The sequence below is a fragment of the Sparus aurata genome, chromosome 18 (assembly GCF_900880675.1).
Source record: "Sparus aurata chromosome 18, fSpaAur1.1, whole genome shotgun sequence".
NCBI classification, from domain to species: domain Eukaryota; kingdom Metazoa; phylum Chordata; class Actinopteri; order Spariformes; family Sparidae; genus Sparus; species Sparus aurata.
In genome coordinates this window covers 1,253,094-1,272,808 of record NC_044204.1, presented here as the reverse complement: position 1 = coordinate 1,272,808, position 19,715 = coordinate 1,253,094, and the positions used below count along the sequence as shown (strand labels likewise).

Below are 19,715 nucleotides of genomic sequence, written 5' to 3'. Positions count from 1 at the left end.
TCCAGGGCCCTTACTGATGGCAGTGGCTGCCACGAAGGTGCCAACTGCACATCAGGAGCAGTGTTGGGGTTCAGCATCTTGCTCAAGGATGCTTTGGCTTGTAACTCAGTCCCGCCCTGGGGAGCCAGGGATTCGAACCAGCGACCTTCCGGTCACTAGTCCTCAGCTATACTCACTGAGCTACAGCCGCCCTAGTTTGCTGTGTGTTTTGTGGAAATTCTTTTTGGTGTTGTATGGTTTCGAAACCGATGTTATTGGGAGGTTAGTTTTTAGATGTATAGGAATGCTTGTTTTCATAGCTTTTGATTAGTTGTGGAATTGCTTGTGTTTTCCTAGTCTTATGAAGATTCACTCTCATAAAGGTTAAGCATCTAGGGGTTAGCGTCTTACTTAACATCCACATGGTGATATAGAGCGCTGATTTGGGGAACGAGGTGAGTGTTTCCCCGCTGAGAACATAGGCCTATGTAGGAAGGTCCTGTGATTTTGTTGGTTTGAAAGATCCTGTGATTCTGTCGTTTTAGATAGAAAAGACCAGGTCTAAACATTGTTTTGTTTTGTCTGTTATGTTGCAAATGATCAGGTCTAGATTCCTGTGATTCTATTTGCTCTGATAGAAAATCAGTGTCGAAAACCCCTGTGATTCTGTGTTTCTGATGGAAAATCAGTGTCGAAAACCCCAGTGATTCTGTTGTAACAGAAAAGATCAGTGTCGAAAATTCCTGTGATTCTATTGGTCTCATAGAAAAGACCAGTGTCGAATTTCTGTGATTCTGTTGGTCTGATAGAAAACATCAGTGTTGAAATTCTTGTGGTGTTGTGATTCTGTTTTGTTTTAAAGATCCTGAGATGATATCGTTTTAGACAGAAAAGACCAGGTCTGAACTTTGTTTTGTTCTGTCTGTTATGTTGCAAACAATCAGGTCTGAATTCCTGTGATTCTGTTTGCTCTGATAGAAAAGATCAGTGTTGAAATTCCTGTGGTTTTGTTTTGTTTTGCTTTACGCTAGTTTTTGTTTATTGTTTGTTTGTCATTTGTGGCAACATGGGTGTAAATTGAGTCAAGTTAGATTATAAGATTTATACAAAATTTAATGTAGAAATTGAGAGAAAGTGTGCCTGTGCAGAATCTAAAATAGTTTCTCTTACTGATCAAGAAGAAGAAGAAGAAGAAGAAGACACAACGCAGATTAAGATCAAGCCGGACAATCAAATGTCCTGTAGAAACACTAAAACAAAAATACGATCAAAATAGAAAGCCTTTATCCTGTTAGTGAGATAAAACAATCCAGTGTTCAGAAAACTGGTGATGACTGGGTCGCTGAATACCCAAGACCTGAGACAAATAAGGAAGTAGAATAACAAGGGAGGGTTCCAACAAGAAAAAACTTGTAAACCAAAGAAAACAAACCCAACAAAATTAGCTCGACATCTTACAATGGAAAAAGATGTCGTCTACAAACCTTGGAGTCGAAGGGAGCTAAAAGCAATAGTCAGACGTTTTCCCAAAGATGTAATGACAAATAAACAAAAATGGTTAGAAGAATGGAATTTGGTGTGCATGATCTACAGTCCTCATATGCCCGCTATGATGCAATTGTTAAAACTGACTTTGCCATCTGATTTGAAAGACAAAGTGCTCAATGCTTGTGAAATCCCCCACGATCCCACAGAGTTCGCCAGAATGACACCAGAGGAAGCTAAGACATGTTACAGTGTCATAGCTTTAGCAGTTAAACAGGAGGTTATGCAACAAATTGACTTTACTCCTCTTACAAAGATCAGACAAGGAAAAGATGACAGTCCTTGGGAGCTGTATGTGAAAATGATGACAGCTGCAAAGGACTATTGTGGTCTGTCACCAAGTCAAATTGTCAGTTTTTCAAATAATTACATGCAACATTTGTTTGTGAACAGTCTTCAACCAAAGATTAGGACAAAGGTACAATTGACAGTTGGATGGTCAAGAAAACCATTGACTGAACTGGTAGAAATAGCACAACACCACTGGGATTGGGATAACACAGAACAAAGAATATGTGAAATGCATGAAATGCTAATGGTTTCTGAAGTGTCTCACTATACAGGCGGAACATCCAGAGAAGAACGCAGTGGCAGAGGAAGCATCCAAAAAGAGAGGGGGTGCCAAAGACACTTGCCCACACACCATGAGCAAAGCCACAGGTCACCTTTCTCTAGCCAAGAGAAGTGCTTCCTATGAGGTGAGCCAGGTCATTGGGTAAGAAACTGCCCAATCAAAGCAGCCCAGCGTACAGCACCTCCATCAAATTCTAACCATGAGAATTGCTTCTTATGTGGTGAACCAGGTCATTGGGTAAGAAACTGCCCAAACAAAACAGCCCCACGTACCCTGCCAAGGCACCTCCATCAAGTAACAAAAATAGAAGACCCACCACTAATTAAATTAAAAAAGTAAAATAATTAGTGATAAATGGGAATTAACATAGTTCGTGATAGACACCGGAGCTTCTCTTTTTCTCCAGTAAAACCAACTATATCTTCACATTTTAAAGTATCTAAAGAAGATAGTTAGAGCTGTGGGGGTTGGAGGCATGGGCGTAACCACGCATTCTTTGGGGGGGTCGTGTCCCCCCCAATATTGAGAAAATGGCAATCTGTCCCCCCCAATATACAGAAAAAAATATGTTAAATATGCACTGTTTTATAAACCCTGTCAAAAGATCTGTTTCGTTATTTCTCATTTATTTTCAATTTATTTCCGTTTTTAAGGAAAACACAATTGTGTGAACCCCCCTCTCCCAGTTGTAAAGTTGGTTGCGCCCATCCTAAGGTATTAAACTGTTCGCCCTCGCGGTGTAATAGCATACTGAAATGGAGCGCACCTCAGTAGCTGAGTCGCTCCCCCATACATGAAAAACCCATTGGTCAAGTTACAGTGATTGACAGCCATCAAGCCAATCACAGCCATTTGATCAAACCCACTAGTCCCGGCCGCCCGGGAAAGTAAACAATAACATGCTAGCGGAGCTGCTGTCACTCGCTGCTGCAGACAGCGAACAGAGTGAAGGTATGAAACTGTTGTTTAACTAGTTAATAATGTAGAATTTTGTCTGTAAATAACTTTGTCTTGCTTCGTGGCATGTTAGCTAATATTGAGCAAGCCAGATGGATTAGGCCAAGCCAGGTAAGCCAGGCAAAGTTAATGGTAACTGACAGATAGTTTTCTAGAAACATCCACTGATTTTGATATTATTCAGCATGATCATGAATGCCAAAAAGGAAGAGGCAGCAGAAGATTGACTTCTTTTTCAAGTCAAATTGTCATGTAAGTGGAGTTATGTGACAGGAGTACATTCATATTCTTGCATTAATGCCATGTAGGTGTTCATTTACGTAATTTAAAGCTGTTTGTTGGAGCTTAAAACCTTATTTTCAATGGAGAAAATCTCCTACATAAACTCATACATCCTACATACTGCTCTCATTTGTTACACATGCAGCTCCTCCAAGTAATATCCAGGTACATAAGGATAGCAGTGCATGTGTGAAAGTGGCTACACTGCTGTACATTATACACTGTTATTTATGCACTTACTATATAGCTAAAGCAAATAAACTAGTAACTCAAGCAGAAAAATCAATGTATTAAATTAAAATGATCATCAAGTTCAGCCATTGTTCTTCTGGTAAAATAATGGTATCTGGTCACAGTGTAGGCAGCACAGAGACACAGAGAGAGGGAGAGGCAGGTGAAAGCAGTGGCCAGGCAGGGACATGCTCTGGAGATACAGATGATCAGGTGAGAAATCTGAATGAGAACTTAAACAGCATGATAACATTAGTTTTGACCTAGGCCTACATGTCAGCAGTAAATAAAACTAGTAACATTGGGCCTGATACTGGCATATAGGTGAGATATAGAGCAAAACCTTTAAGATAACAACAGGGATTTTCACTTAATGGGAATTTAAAGAGAAGCTTTATATTGATTCTGTAGGAATCCATGCAATTCACAGAATATTCCTTTACATGTGAATTCAAATGGTCAATGTTGTCCTCAAAACTTCTAAATGTGCGAATTTTCATATATAAAATATCATAGAATTGTGGGAAATGTACTTTAAAAAACAAAATTCGGGGGAAGGGCTCTCATTTGGACCCCCCCAATATCTATACCATGGTTACGCCCTTGGTTGGAGGTATTCCTATTTGTCTACCTGTATTTAAGACCACTCCAGTATCTATACATCTTTTCACTGAAAGCATGTCCAGTTAACCATTTTCACATTTTAAGACCTATAGTGTGATAAACCTTTCAGTTCAAAGGTTTAACCATATATTATGAGTCTGACCTTAGGCCTGTGCTGCAAAGGAGGCTCACTTCCTCACTAAATGCAGCGACAACGGGCTGATTTCAGCCAAGAGGAGCAGGTTGTTTTAATGGAGAGAGTATGAGCGATACAAAAAAGCCTGATCACAGCCTGAAGCAACAGTGTTGCTGCAAATATGACAAGAGGAGGCTGATTTAAATTTCTGACAGCTCTACATTGAGCTGCTTTTAAATATGAAGCTTTAGAGCAACAACAACTGTTGTTTTAAACTGTGTTTTATATTGTTTTCATATATTTCACTGATCGCAATTATAAAATGCCAGTGTGTGTTTTATTGAAAGCGAGGCTGGTGTGCGTATGAAAATAGGTTACAGTGGGTTTTTTAGGTGCTGTAGGTACAAGCAAATCTCATGTTGTCTCTGTACAAAGACCTTTTTAAATGTCAGAAAACAGAGTAGACCTACTCAAGATTTGCGTTTGGGCAACACATAACAGGCGAAACAATTAATTTATTAATGGCCACATTAAGTTAAATTATCTGTCCTGCTGCGAGCGCACAACTTCTTTCAGTGGTGACTGACTGTATATAAAAGTAAATAGGCTATAGCCTAATAAATGACCTCCTGACGCGAGTTGGATCAACAGCTGAGCAGCGTATCCCCTCAGCTGAACATCTGTAGGCGGAGACGCTCAGAGAGAAAGTAAACAGCAGCGGATCAGCGCGATCTCTCCCTCCGTACAAATGCTCTGTTCTGATCCAGCTCCACTGGACTTTCAAAGTAAAGGTCACGCGAGTTAAATAGTGAAACAGTTGATTTTATGATTAAACTCTGAACAGAACCTGGTCGGGACCAGGTTATGAGCTAAGCATAAGTTACCATGGTGATCTAGTCTGGTTAAAAGAGAGCCACCTTTGTAATACAGGGAAGCCTGGCTTCTGTCTGTATGAAGTGTTTTTTGTATTTCCAGCCCAGGAACATCTTGTGCGCCGCCGACACTGTTGCTGCTGAGTCTGACTGCCGCCGTACGGTTTGTCGGTTGAGTCGAATGGCACATGACCAGAGAGCCAATCACAAGCATCAGTTTTGGAAGGAGGATGTTGATATGAAAAAAACTAAAAACAAACATGAATCCAGGGGGGCGAAAAACTATTTGATAAATCCGAGCTTTTGCGGCGATTTTTCAAATGTAACTTAAGTTGTAATCATTGAAATTTCCAAAAGCAACTGTAATTTAATTACATATTTTCTCCCAGTAATTTAACGGATTACAATTACGTAAATTTTGTAATTAAATTACGTAACGACGTTACATGTAATTCGTTACTACCCAACACTGTCAGTAGGTAACAAGTATTCAGTCATATTTGCTGGAACTGTCACTTTATTCTGATAGTCGGACATTAAGCCAATCTCAGCTCGTACACGTCGTAGTAAACTGACAAAAGTGAAAGTAAAGTCTGCGACTTGGTTGGAAATTTCAAGATGATACACCGTCAGGTTCCTCTATTAGCCTCTGTCAACCCTCCTCCCTCCCTCCACACACGCAGACATACACAAGAAGAGTGTGTTTCATGGTAAGAGAGATGTGAGATTGTTTTGGAGTCTCCGGTAGTACTGGGTGAAGGACTGCCACTACTTCAAAAAATCCTAATATAGGTCATGCTGTGGTGTTGTTTTCCTGAGAGCACGGCAGTGGACTCAGAGCATCCAAGGCTCTGCCTGTATGGCTGCTGCAGCTGCAATATGGAAGTAGTCATTGGTTGTTCACATAAGACCAGTTTTGCTCAATGTTCAGAGTAGAGTTCTCAACGGGTCGGCCCGGCCAGTTCAGGCCGAAAAAATACGCAAATGGGCCGGGTCAGGTCGGGCTTCCTTTTTTATAAAACACATTTCATAAAACACATTTCTTGTTTGTTGTGAATCATCGCTGTTCATGTGTGGTGAAGAGTAAGTCTGGTTGCTGCTTCATGGGAAGGGGCAGACAGAGACCTGACGCCGCTGCGTAAAGTTACGATAACAAGTGTATGAGGAAAACAATGCAGGGGGTCGGGTTCGGGCCGGTTCGGGCAGACAATTCATGCTGGTGTGTCAGGCTGCGTGGGGTTCGGGATAAAAACCCGTGGGCCGGGTCAGTCCGGGTCGTAATTTTCAGGCCCGTTGAGAACTCTAGTTCAGATGTATTAAAAAATATTGTCTTCAATATATTGTGCATCTTTTTTTTTTTTTTCTTACAACTTCTAGGACTTCCTGCTCCTCCAAGGAAGCTGCAACGCATTCAAGAGAGGGAGTCTACAACATCAAGTCGGTCAATGTCTCCAATCCTAGAAGCCATTCAGGATCTTTCCAGAGGATTGCAATCCCTGCCCTCTTCCACACCTCAGGCTACCAGGCCAAAAAAAGGTTCTTTAGGATTTAATTCAATTACATAAATATTTTGCCCTAACAGGATAGGGACCCATACACAGTGGTATGCAACTATACTAATGTTATAGATTCACAATTAAAATTAGTGTCCCTAATTTAAACTCAGAAAAACAAACGCTCAATTGAATGGTTGTGAGGATTAAAATAGATGTCGCCAAGTTGGCTATGCTGCTGCACAATACTTTCAAAACTTTGTCGGCTATAACTGGTCCGGTATTGGCCCAAGTGTCGAAATATTTACATCAGTACAAATCTACAAAACATGCAATGGCAGACAGTGACCATTGCAGTTAACTGGTGGAAGAACTAGCAAAAAATATGAAATGAAAATCCACTCCCGTCTCTCCCTGTAGTTTGCAGGCCTATATTTTTGTAATGTTGCAGAATTACACTGCAGGTTGTTGCTACAGGAAAGGAGCTGATGGATCAGATTCAGTGGATATATTGAACTTGTACTTAAAGGAGCTGTATGTAAGACTGTGGCCAAAACTGTTGCTGCAGTCGTTTCCCCCTCCCCTCGCCCCCAGACTCGAGGTTGCCAGATAGTGACATGCTAACCTCTGCTTTGCACACTAACACAGTCAGTCTCAAAGTAAGATAATCATGTCTCTCTAAAACATGTTAGACTGCATTAGTTACTACTTGCAGTCAGAGGGATGAAGCAGCAGTAGGCTACATCTGTGATCTGCAGGTTATTGTTTCACTTCACCACTTTGACACTATGCCCCGTGTGTGTGCAGCGCTGGCACACAATCACTTCCATGTTTTAACACTCAGAGTTCTCTCCTCCACTTTCTGACTGTCAGATCATAACACGTGGCAACCGGAGACAGGCGACCTGACCGGACTGGACTCGTCTCATGAACCGTTCCACACGTTCACCATCACTTTAAAGATCGGCTACATTTCACCTCATTTCCTCCCTCTTTTCCAGCTTTTACTTTGTACTTCTCTTTGGCTTTCGGTGCTGCAGCTCAAACTAACTATCTTTCCACGACAGGAAGCAGCCTGTCAAACAGCAGAGAGACAAGCTGCTTATTTCTACCATGTGATATCAAGGAAATGATCATAATAACCGATAATAGAAATCGATCTTTTTTTGGCAATCCCAATTGGAGATAATTTTATTTCCAAGCCTTAGCTGCAGCTCAGTGGTCCCAGTCAAATGCAAGTAACATTTTTAAATGCGAATCTAATCGCTGTACTAGATCAGTATTTCAAATTAATATGATTAGTCTCTGGTGACATTGTGTGATTTTATGATTACTTGCTGTACATTTCTTATACAGCTCCTTTTACTGCAAAAGTAATTTACATTGGAAATGATTTGTCTTAAGTTTAGTCTGAAAAATAGCTTAACTATTACATTTTCTTTGATTCTTGTAGCTTCCCAGAAAACTCAGCCCACTGCAGAAGACCAGAGGAGTCAATCTTCTCTGTCTCTCTCAAGAGGACCATCAACCACTCCAGTACAGAAACAGAAATCCCCGTACCCAATGCCAGAAGCAAGTAAGTATATAGTATGAAATATATAAAGCAGCGATCCTCAATAGGCGGCCCCCGGGCCGCATCCGGCCCGCCGGCCTCCTGTTTGAGGCCCCCAAACTTTTATTCCTTCACCATTTGTTTTGGTTGGGTCAGCACGTGTGCACCGGGACTTGTCTCCATGCCAACGATACAGAGACAGCTGGGTCACTCACCGCTGCGAGCGCAACTTTTGATTTTCACTTTCGTTTTCGGAGCAGTTCGCGTATTCACATTTTGCCGGTGGTAAAAGATTGAAAATGGCGTGTTTCCAAGTAAATTGCTATTACAAAGTGAACAGTGAAAATCCGCGACTCAGAGAAATAGGGATTTCAAATTTGCATTCATTCTCCCTCTGACAGGACAAGCCCCACGTATCTGACAGTGCAGCGGTAACAAAGGCCAGACGTAGTTTAATTAATTCTACTCCTACTATTTTCAAACACACAAATATTGTAACGGACGGGGAGTTTCTCCCGGCAAACACCCTTTCACTCACGGTGCCAAAATGTTTATCATCCTTGTTAAAACTCAACACCATTTAATCAAAGAACAAATGACGTGAATTAACCCACAATCATTTTACATATCATCTTATTCACAAACACATTCACGAACCATAATTACACCAACACCAACAGAATACCCAAGAGTCATTGCGCCACAGTCCACAAGGTGCGTTACAATATGCCAGGAGAAGCTGTGATGAAGATTTCCAATTTGAAACAGCATTATGAGACGAAGCATAGAAATTTTGAAGAGACATTTCCTCAAAATTCAGCGATAAGCACAACACCAATAAATGCACTGAAATCGTCATATCAAGCTGCAAGCAGGATGCTTGTCACATCTATTTCACAATGAAATAAAATAATGCATGACTGAAGTGATGGACACAATGTTTGAGGGCAAACAAAAAGAGGAAATATTCAACTATGTATTTTAATTTATGTTAAAATGGAAATTACATTTTATTTTAGTTCGTATTTTGTTGTTTAGAATGAAAAGGACATTTTGTTTTGAATATTACAGTATTATTGCATGTGGCCTGACCGACCTCAATACATGGACCTTTGAGTTATTGAAAAAAATCTTTGTGGCCCTTTAAGATTTGTATTTGAGTACCCCTGATATAAAGGAACTGCTTATTGATATGTGTTAAAAGAAAAAAAAAAAGGCGAAAGTACTTTTGCAATATCAGATCTTTGAAATTGAATTGTACGTTAAAGACTGGGGAAACCAAAAATAAACATATTCTAAGTTTAAAAATACCACAGGAAAACACATTATTAACCACTCTGTCAAATTTGAAGGACTAAAAAAGTCGTTAAGTATATAAAATTATGCCTCAAAGTTGTCAATAAATTAGCAGCGTTCTTTGCCTCAGGATGGTGAAGTATCAAATCAAATCAAATCAAATCAACTTTATTTATAGAGCACTTTTCATACATGGACATGTAGCACAAAGTGCTTTACACAAGAAAGATAGAACAATAATAATCCCACCTTCCATACTATATACACGCACACACACGCACACACACCTACACACACAGACACACAAATACACACACACACCTGCACACTCTTACTACTGGCAATAAGGAGACATGTCCGCAACGGGCAAAGAAACCACGCCCCATTGCAGAAGAACTAGGCCTCACTGTACAAGAACTCTCTGATACAACCTTAAAAGTGTGTGTGTCCTCATAAAATAAAGGGAAAGTGACCTCAAACACACCGCCACACGAGTCCTTAGCAGAGACGCAGTTGATCAAATCTTCAGGAAATATTTCTTACTTTATATGGTAGTTCTCTGATATGTAAGACTGATTTAAACTAAAATCAAAACATGATGGTTTTAATAAAATGTGTTTTTCTTTTATGAAACTGCTGGCTCCCTTCTTCTCCTTCGTGCTCACAGACGAAATTGTGGAGAAACTCGCCCTTTTTTTTTTAGGTGTACGTTGGAAATTCACTCTTCATCCATGCGAAAACCGTTTTTTTTGTGTTTTGTATATTTTTTGGGCTTTTTCGCCTTTAATGGACAGGACAATTGAGAGAGAGAGACACAGGAAATGGGAGGCAGAGAGGGGCGGACTGACACGCAGGATAGGGCCGCTCGGTGCAGGATTCGAACCGGGGCTGCCTGCAGTGAGCACTATAGCCTCAACACATGGGGCATGTGCTCTACCAACTGAGCTAAACACCGCCCCAAAACCGTTTCTTTCTAGGTCTTGTACAGAGTTCAGGATAGCTAAAAACATGCGGTCTCTGCGAGATGTAATGATCAATTAATTGAGGTCACGAAAGAGTTTATGAGGGAGACTCTGGTCAAAGATGACGTTTACGTGTGTGTCCGGAGGTTTTAGCCGCTTTACCCATGGTGACTGATGTTTATCATGGTGTGAATATGTTGGCCGGTCGGGGGAGGATGGGCTTTAGGCAGCGAAACTGACGGGAATAACGTCAGGGTGTTGTCAGTTTATCTGGTGAATGATCACTTTCCCACCTCAAAGTTTCCTCTGGATGTCAGGAATTAAAAGCTAATCAGCCAATCCCCCAGGTCTACTCTTCATTTAATAACTGTGCAACCTTGTGGATAAACATCAGCTGCAGTAATGTCATCATCTTCATCATAAATCCTAATTTTCAAATGATTATTAAGACTATTTGTTGTTATTCAAAGCAGTGTCAGTCTTCCCTGTGGGTGATGATAGGGACCTCTGCTGGTGACTATAGATGCTCTTTATTTAGGCAGGGAATGTAATAGGGGTAAAGGTTTCCCATAACGTGTATTCACAGCCACAAAAAGCTAATACCCCTTTCCCATTGGCCAAAAAACCCATTTAAACCCGCTGACAATCGGCTTTTGGTGGCAGTGGGAAAGATTCACTGAACCGCGTCGACCCGGGTCAAACGACTCGGCAAGCAACGCGGGTTAAAATCACCTTCAATTGGTTCGGCTCCGATCGGCTTGCAGTGGGAAAGCCATACCCGGGTCAACCCGCTAATTCACGTGACGCAGTCGCAACTCGTACAAGACGCTTTTTTCATGACAGAAGAGGACGTTCAGTGCCAAAAAACAATAACCACAGCTGTAGTGTTTATGTAATTGTTTTCATGTGCGTAGTGATGCGTAGTGATGTGTGTGCTGTTACATTCTGTGTCAACGGAAACTTCTTGTTTCGCCTCACCAGCTTCCATGCTGCTTGTTTTCTTTCCTTTTTTTGCTGCTCGTTCATCTCACTGTTTTCTGTCAGATTGAAGTTGTCATCAACGTGATGACCTCTCTAGACGCTGTGTGAATGGCCACGCAGCTCTCCAGCTGGAGATCAGGCGTGGGTTTTTGGCCAGTGGAAAGGAGCCTTAGGCTGATTGTAAGTGGGTCAATCCGCATTTAAAAAACCTGCGTCGACCCGCTAATTTTAGTGGGAAAGCGGCTTAAGTTTTATATAAATGATGACGTTTGAATTTAAGTAATAAAAGACAGCCTCTTCACTGAATGTCCGCTAATAAAAAAAAAAAGCCCTGGAATACCTATAAAACACATTTGTCTCCGATCAGACAGACAGCTGACAGAACTAATACAACACAGGATAAATTAAGCCTGGCTGTTAGCCTGGTCGGGAGGGGGCTAGTTACACAGAATAAATCTCATAATATAGTGCCTTCACTTCGTAAGTCATCGAGTCCTGGTTAATCCGCTATCTTGGTTTTGTGCAACAGCCACATAAGAAGGGATATTTGTGTTTTGAGTCCATACAGTGATGTGTAACCCCCAACATAAGCCCCACGCAACTTTTATTTTGACGCTGTTACACTTCACACTATCAGGGCAGACTTCAACTACCAGGGGAAGAGTGATGTGCCATGACTTTAGAAAAAAAAAAACACAAATACACACAAGCGACTCGCAAAGCTTTGCCTTTGTAATATTTTTAATCTTGTCTCAATGCATTAGGATTCCAGAGAAAAGTTATGGAGATGCTGGTGGAAATGAGAGAGGACATTCGCTCATTGAAGAGTGGATTACATGCCGAAAGAGGGGAAAGCACAACAATATCAAAGTCATCAACTGTTGAGGCACTAGACCTCCTGGAAAATAGACTGGACTCCCTGGAGGAAAAACAGAAACTGGTAATGACAAGCTCTCCTGCTCCATTGTCTCTGAGGCAGGTGCAAAGACGTCATCGACGATGGGACGGTAGAGCGCAAATCTCTACCGTTGGCCAAATTTAAATCATTTATACCGTCTAATGCATATACCGCACAGCCCTACTTAATCCCTTTTGTCCCTCGATATTTATTACCCTGCCACCAAAGGTTAATGTTTACAGGTAATCTGTCAAGATGTCAAAGTGCTACAGAGATAGGGCGGAGATCAGATAATCAGATGTTGCAGCAGAAACAAGTCTCCATGCTGGTGGCTGCTCACACACATATTGGCAACATAATGACATCATTCTTAAAGTCAGATTAACATTTGAACATGTAGTCTGTTAAAGTTGATAGAACTATTCATCACAGGTGCAGTCCAGTAGCACCACATTGGCTTACATGAAATGCTACACAGTGTTTCTTCTAAAATGCATTTATGAAAAAGTAATGGACTGATTTAAAATGGTTAATACGCATTAGACATATCTAAATTGCCCCAGAGGTTCCAGCAGCAGCTGCAGTGTTATGGCGCTTTTCCACTACACAGTCACGGCACGGCTCGGTAAAGGTGCTTTTCCATTACAGCGAGTTCTCTAGTTCCTCCTCAGCGGGGTTGGGTCGTCAGAGGGGCGATCGTGGGGCAGCATTTTCCCCCTTTCTTTCTACTATTCTCTCGTCAGCTCCAAACTCACTCGTCTGTTCCTCGATTACGGATCACAGCGTGGTTTTCCACACAGCAGTCATTTCAGTGGGTACTGTTGCTGCTATGTTTTTGAAATTTCCGGGTTTAATTCTCATGTCGGACGTCGCATTCGCACTCTTCCAGGGACAGCGCTCTGCCCAATCAGTGGAAGGTAGTCGGCTGACGTCACGTTTTAGTATCACTTCGGCTCGCTTGGAACCAGGGCTGAGGCGGTAATAAAATAGTACGTGGTACCAGGTACTAGGGCTAGTGGAAAAGCAAAAAAAAGGCAAAAATGTACTGCACTAGTGGAAAAGCGCCATTAGAATACACACACAAAGAAGTTAGGTGGGTTTAGCCTATTAATGTAAATTAAACCAACTAGCGCTCATAAACCGGATCAAACCAGAAACCGGCACAACCCCACTCAACACAAAGTACTTTGTTTCTTCTTCACTAGGCATGCTCATGTGGCTCAACTGTGGCACAATAGCTTGACACATAACTGTGTCTGACCTGCCAGTCAGTGAGCTTAAGTGCATCACTGCCACCCGCTGATGTTGAAACATCATTATCTTCGCTTCTATTTGTCATTATTGGAATTATGAATGAAATTGATTAAGCAATTTATCAGCCTCAATTATTGTGCATCACTCTAAAACGTCCTTTTTTTGCTAAATTGTTTGTATCTGTAATTTCAGATAAATGGGTTGTCCAGGATAGGAGGGATCCACCTGAAGGACAACGTGAAGAGGATCATGGAAAAGTAAATTTGTAGCTCTATGTCAATAAGATGTTATTAACTCATTGGCTGCCAGATTTTCAGAGCAGAGAGCCCCATACTGCCAGCCGTTTTAGAGCATTTTGACCGATCTTTCAAGACCCACAGAATATTGTGTTCCTTGACTATGTAAACACTGAAACTACCAAGAGAAGAGTAGACTCTTTTCTTTCATTAGGGAAAAAAAGTTTGTTTCTACCTTTTTCCGTTCTCGGCAGTAGAACATAATCTGGTTTCACCAAAAACACCTGTTTTTGACCAAAACACTGAGAAAACAAGCTTTTGTGGAAAGAAACATGTCAACAAGAACAGTGACTTTGACATCAGATAATGCATTATTTAGAGGCTGCCTTTCGTTGCCCCGGTCACTTGCATTATATGGATATACGTGGCTCTGGACTCCAAATTATACCAAAGTTTTCTGGGTGAGTAAATGATTGTATTTTATGCCAGAAACAAGGTCCAGGTTGTAAAAAATGGCAGTTGGCCTTTAAGCATCAACACCAGTCCAAAATGTTGAAACGGTGGTCATGCCAGGTAATGAATCCTGACAGTTTGGATGAACCCATGGACCCTCATTCTAGCACCACCAGTAGAACCACTGTGACGTCCACATTAAACATAACATATATGTTTGCAAAAATTATCCAGTTAAAAATATTGCGAGTTGATTATTTGGGCTTTTTAGTCATTTCCTTTTTGTATCCACAGGCTGATGAGCAATGACCTCATGAGCCAATTCAACATGAAAGGAGGGTGGGGCAAGCTTGCCTTCACCAAGCTACGTCTTTTCAGTGTCATTACAGGTAAAAAGTGCTCTCTCTCTCTCTCTGTCTCTCGCTCTCTTTCTCACACACAGGGTGAATTCTAATTCCCCCTTAGCCCTAGCCTTTGGCCCTACCCCTTCGTTTTGCGCGTTCACGTGAAGTGGTAGGGCTGTCCCGATTCTGGTTCAGACGAGGATTAGGGGGAAGTGGTAGGGCTATCTGGCCCTTAAAACAGATTTTTCAGAGGCACACAAACCGAGGGGTATGACAAGTTTCCCAGAATGCATCTCGCGGCAACTGGCAGCGGTAGCCGTAAAACAAAAAGCTGTTTTACTTCTCGCTGTGGCGCTGTTATTACGTCACTTTAAGTTTTAATATTTCTTCATGCGAGACACTAACTGTCTAGATCCCCAATGTGCGGTTAGTTTACCCAAAGGACGGCTGTTTAGAAGTTTCCTCCGACTTTTTTCGGAGAAGTGAAGCTCCACCTGTGGAGCAGATCAATGGCTCGTCACAGAGGCAGCAGCCTGTCTGGAGAGTTCGTCGGCTGGCCAACCTCCGTCGTCATCCCGGGAGAAAAGACGATCACTAATTAACTTACCCGCAGGTTTTTAGAGGTTTACCGGCTGGTTACATAATTTTTTGGAGACAAATGCTGGTCTCATTGATGAAATGTAACAATTGTGGCAGTCACATTAGTTTGTTTGAATTAAAAGTGAAGCTTCATGTGTGTATTGGACACAAGAGCAGCGCTGCTTGGGGGCTCTATAGTCTACATACATAAGTCACCACATTTACATCAATAAATGTTTTACAATGAACCGATCCGTCTGCAATACATTTTATTAAGTTGACATGGTTTTGAATACTGGATTTGTGGCAAAAGCTTGTCACGTCTGCTTATGTGAAAGCCAACTGAGACTACTGATGACCTATGTGATTGTTGAAGGGGTGTCCCAATTCAATTGTAGCTCTGTTTCCAGGGGCAAGGGTTAAGGGCTAGGGGTAGGGGTAGGGGTAGGGATGAAAATAAGAATTGGAATTTACCCTTACTCTTACTGTAGCCTCACTTGTCCTGTACTCTGAAGTTTCAAATATTTCTTACAGAGAGTGTCCTGAAGACTCCAGGGAGGGAGGAGGAGACGGAGGCGAAGATTTCTGAGGCTGTCGCCTTCTGCCTCAAATATGCCCCAGACAGGGTGGGCGGAGGTGGCAGGAAAAGCCAGATGCAGCAGTGACTGTTATTCTCCTGCCACTTCACTCTGTCTGAGGAATAACTGCACTGTCCTGTTGTTGTTGTTGTTGTTTTTAAATGTTGTTAACGGTTGTTAACTGTTCTTTAAAAGTTACGTTTTAAATATTCATTGTTTTTAAATGTTAAAATTGTTTTGTTAAATGTGTTACAATTTTGTTAAAATGTTAAATATTCTTGAGTGTTTTATTAAAAAGCCTTTTTATTAACCAGTCTTAGTTATTTACCTATACAGCTAAACAGTGTTTTAAATAAATACTTACCAACAAAGTTTAAACATCAAACTCCAATGTTGGATAGACACTGAATTCTAGTTAAATGAAAAATGGGTTGAAATCAAAACCCAACATTAGTTTGACATTAAACTATACTGTTAAATAGATGTTGAACTGTAGTTGAACATGAAAATCCGTTTGACATCAAAATCCAATGTTGGTTTGACATCAAAATATAATGTATGTTGGATTAGATTTAAAATTCTGTGGATGTTATATTTTAATTGAAAAGAGCTGATGTTTAAACCCAATGTTGATTTGATATCAAAATCCAACGTTGCATAGCTATGTTGTAGCTGAAAATCGGGATAACGTCTAAATCTAACGTAAATTTGATATTAAAATCCAATGTTGGATATGTTATATTTTAGCTGAAAATGAAAATCCGGTTTACGTCTAAACCCAATATTGATTTGATATCAAAATCCAGCGATGGAGAGATGTTATATTTTAGTTGCAAATGCAAGTCAGGTAGGTGTCTAGATCTACATCGAGTTGATATCAAAGTCCAACGTTTGCTGGATGTTATATTTTAGCTGAAAATGAGAATTGGGTTAACATCAAAACCCAACGTTGATTTGATATCAAAATCCAACATTGGATATATGTTATATTTTAGTTGAAAATGAAAATCGGGTTAACGTCAAAACCCAACGTTGATTAGATATCCAAGTCCAACGTTGAATAGACGTTAGTATTTAGTTGAAAATGAAAATCGGGTTAACATCTAAACCCGATGTTAATTTAATATAAAAATGTAACATCTGTCCAGCGTTGGATTTTGTTATCAGATTAACGTTAAGTTTAGACGTTAACCCTATTTTCATTTTCAACTAAATACTAACGTCTATTCAACGTAGGAGGCCAACGTCTCTTTGACTTCTAAATGACGTCTGATGCCAGCTGGTCGCCGTAGCTACAACAGATGTTGAAAACAGGAAGAGAAGACGTAGCTGTCCTCTAATATGCCTCTTTGTTCAGGTTTTCTCTGGTCAAAACATACCTGAAACGTGTTCGGGCTCCTGTTTGATTAAACGTGTCTAACACTCTGTCGCTGTATCAAAGTTGCTGGTTGTTACGGAGGGGAGAGCTGCTCTTCCTGTGAATGTGTATCTATAATAAACCTTTATTAAAAACACATACATGTCTTCTCCCTGTTTGAGTAAACATGCATCACATAGAGGAACTATGGAGCCCTTGTAAACAAAAATAAATAAATAAAAGAAATACGGGACTTTAATATTTATTACCCCAAAAATTTAGACAATAACAAGGATAGCCCCAAATAACAAAAATTGACAATGTCAGTAGCGGGTGTTTCCACCATTTGCCGCAATGACAGCTTGACAGCGACCTCTAATGCTCCTCACTAGCCTCATGATGTTGTTCTGAGTCAATGCGTTCCACTCCTCCACAAGTGCTACACGCAGTTCTGCCAGGTCACGTGGGGGTACGATCCTCCAGTCTCTGCTTCAGCTGGTCCCAGACGTGCTCTATGGGGTTCAGGTCAGGGGACATTGCTGGCCATACCATATGAGGCACTCCGACTTCCTGAAGTCGAGCTGTGACAATTCTGGCAGGATGTGGTGGAGCATTATCATCCATGAACAGAAAGTTGGGGGTGTGCTGGCGGAATTGGGGGATGATGATGGGTTCTATGATGTCTCTGAGGTAAGATTGTGCAGTGACTGAGCCATCTACATTAACCAAATCTGTTTTGCGCTGACTGGTGATGCCTGCCCAGACTGTTGTACCTCCTCCACCAAAGGGAATCCTGGGGACCATGTTGACCTCGGCATATAGCTCACCTCGCCTTCTCCAGCAACACTGACAACCATCATTTCTGTGCAAGGTGACCCGACACTCATCAGTGAACAGGACGGTAGACCACTGCTGCATTGTCCAGGTCACATGGTCTTGTGCCCACTGCAAATGTTCACGGTGGTGTCTTGGTGTCAGTGGAGTCACCTGCAACGGTCATCTGGCATTCAAGCCAAAGCGGTGGAGTCGGTTTCGAATGGTTTGTCTGGAAACCCTAGTACCCCTCACATCTCGTAACTGGGCCTGCAGCTGTGTGGCAGTTGCATAACGATGTCTGAGTGCATGGTCCTTAGGTACTGGTCATCGTTGCGGTCTGTCACTCGTGGGGCTCCACTCCTGGGTCTGTCACGAACTCTGCCAGTAGTTCTGTGTCTTGATGCAAGTCTGCTGATGACACTTTGAGACACACCAAGTTCAGGAGCAACATCTGACTGCCTGCCACCGACCCGAAGGCCCGCTATGGCCAGGTGGCGCTGCTCGTCCGTTAAGTGACGTCGTGTGTTCATGGCTGTTTGAATGATGAACTTGGAATGACTTACTGACAATACCAGCTTTTTATACCCACAGAATGTTGAAATTGATGCCACATTGAAAAGGGTTGTCTTTTAGTTTTTTGGTATTGGCCCCAATATGTAAGGCACACTGTACACAGTGAGACCATTACGTGGAAAACACAAAATGAGGTGTGTCTATCACCCCAATACAATTGCCTCCCTATCCCAAAACTCTCTGAAGTGAAACAAACACTGTATGTATGAAATCCACTGAGTCTCTCACAATATCCCTAACTTATTGTGAGTAGTGTAAATTGATTATATATTTGGTGCATAGAGACTGTGGTCACAAATTGACCTGGCCACCCCATGCGTCCAAAAGGTGTCTCTGTTATTTTGAGAGGCTATGCTGTCATTCAAACAGTGGTTAGTCTGGTATAGTGGATTGGTTATCACGCATTAGGTTGCTTTTTTTCCCTCATTTAGTCTAAGTTCGAGTCCCATGTTTTATTTTATTTTTTCTCTGTTTCGTTTAAAAGGGTTCCACAGTTCTTCTGTGTGAAGAATGTTTACTCAAATAGACAGCAAAGATGAGCTGGGGCGCCGAAAAGGGGGGGGATAAGGGGAAGGATTCTAGGGGCCCATCATTGACAGGGGCCCAGAAAGGCCCCTAATAAAATTATAATACTGACAAAAATAATATGACACTAATTTGTTAGTTTATAATCATAAATATGCATCACTTAATTCACTGATAATAACACTAAGTTTATTTTGGAAACATTTCTCAAGCCCCCCCCCCCCCCTAGCCCCAGGGGCGGTTCTAGGGGGGGGGCCAACAGGGGCCAGTGCCCCCGTAACTCTGAGTCTGGACCCCCCTGTGGCCCCCCTGACAGTGAGTCTGCATTAATAATACAATGACAGATTTCTTGCAATGATTTTGTTCTGAAGGGAAAGGCAGAAATAAAGTGTCTCAGCAGTTTACTACCCAATCAAAATTGTTGAAATTGTAAACACTGCTTTGTCTGAATGAGGGATTTATCCTTTTTTCCGGGTTGTATGTGCCCCCTAACAAAAAAGCCGGCCCCAACCTGGCCCCCCTATTAAAACTGGTCTAGAACCGCCACTGCATGTTTGAACAGACACGTCAAGTGCAGCAGCTGCAGCTGTCTGTGAGCGCCGTGAGCCCCCTACCCCTGAACCAGCCCCAGTAGGCCTA

At 41.7% G+C, this 19,715-nt stretch overlaps 1 protein-coding gene across 9 annotated transcripts; it reads left to right on the top strand.

Moving 5' to 3' along the window:
* Positions 1-2,202: 2,202 nt before the first annotated feature.
* Positions 2,203-17,329, top strand: LOC115568360 (uncharacterized). 9 transcript variants are annotated; one of them, XM_030395568.1, is made up of 8 exons: positions 2,568-3,049; positions 3,129-3,166; positions 3,240-3,307; positions 6,557-6,714; positions 8,124-8,248; positions 13,808-13,872; positions 14,599-14,693; positions 15,762-17,329. In XM_030395568.1, the coding sequence occupies exons 1-8, from the start codon at positions 2,998-3,000 to the stop codon at positions 15,890-15,892; spliced, it is 732 nt and encodes a 243-aa protein (XP_030251428.1). In that variant the 5' UTR covers positions 2,568-2,997; the 3' UTR covers positions 15,893-17,329. The 9 variants fall into 9 exon arrangements, with proteins under 9 accessions (XP_030251433.1, XP_030251436.1, XP_030251428.1 ...); XM_030395569.1 differs by lacking the exons at positions 3,129-3,166; positions 3,240-3,307 and adding exons at positions 3,694-3,781; positions 12,228-12,403 and having other exon boundaries at positions 2,585-3,049; positions 6,557-6,715; positions 8,126-8,248; XM_030395575.1 differs by lacking the exon at positions 2,568-3,049 and adding an exon at positions 3,694-3,781 and having other exon boundaries at positions 3,134-3,166.
* Positions 17,330-19,715: the final 2,386 nt, after the last annotated feature.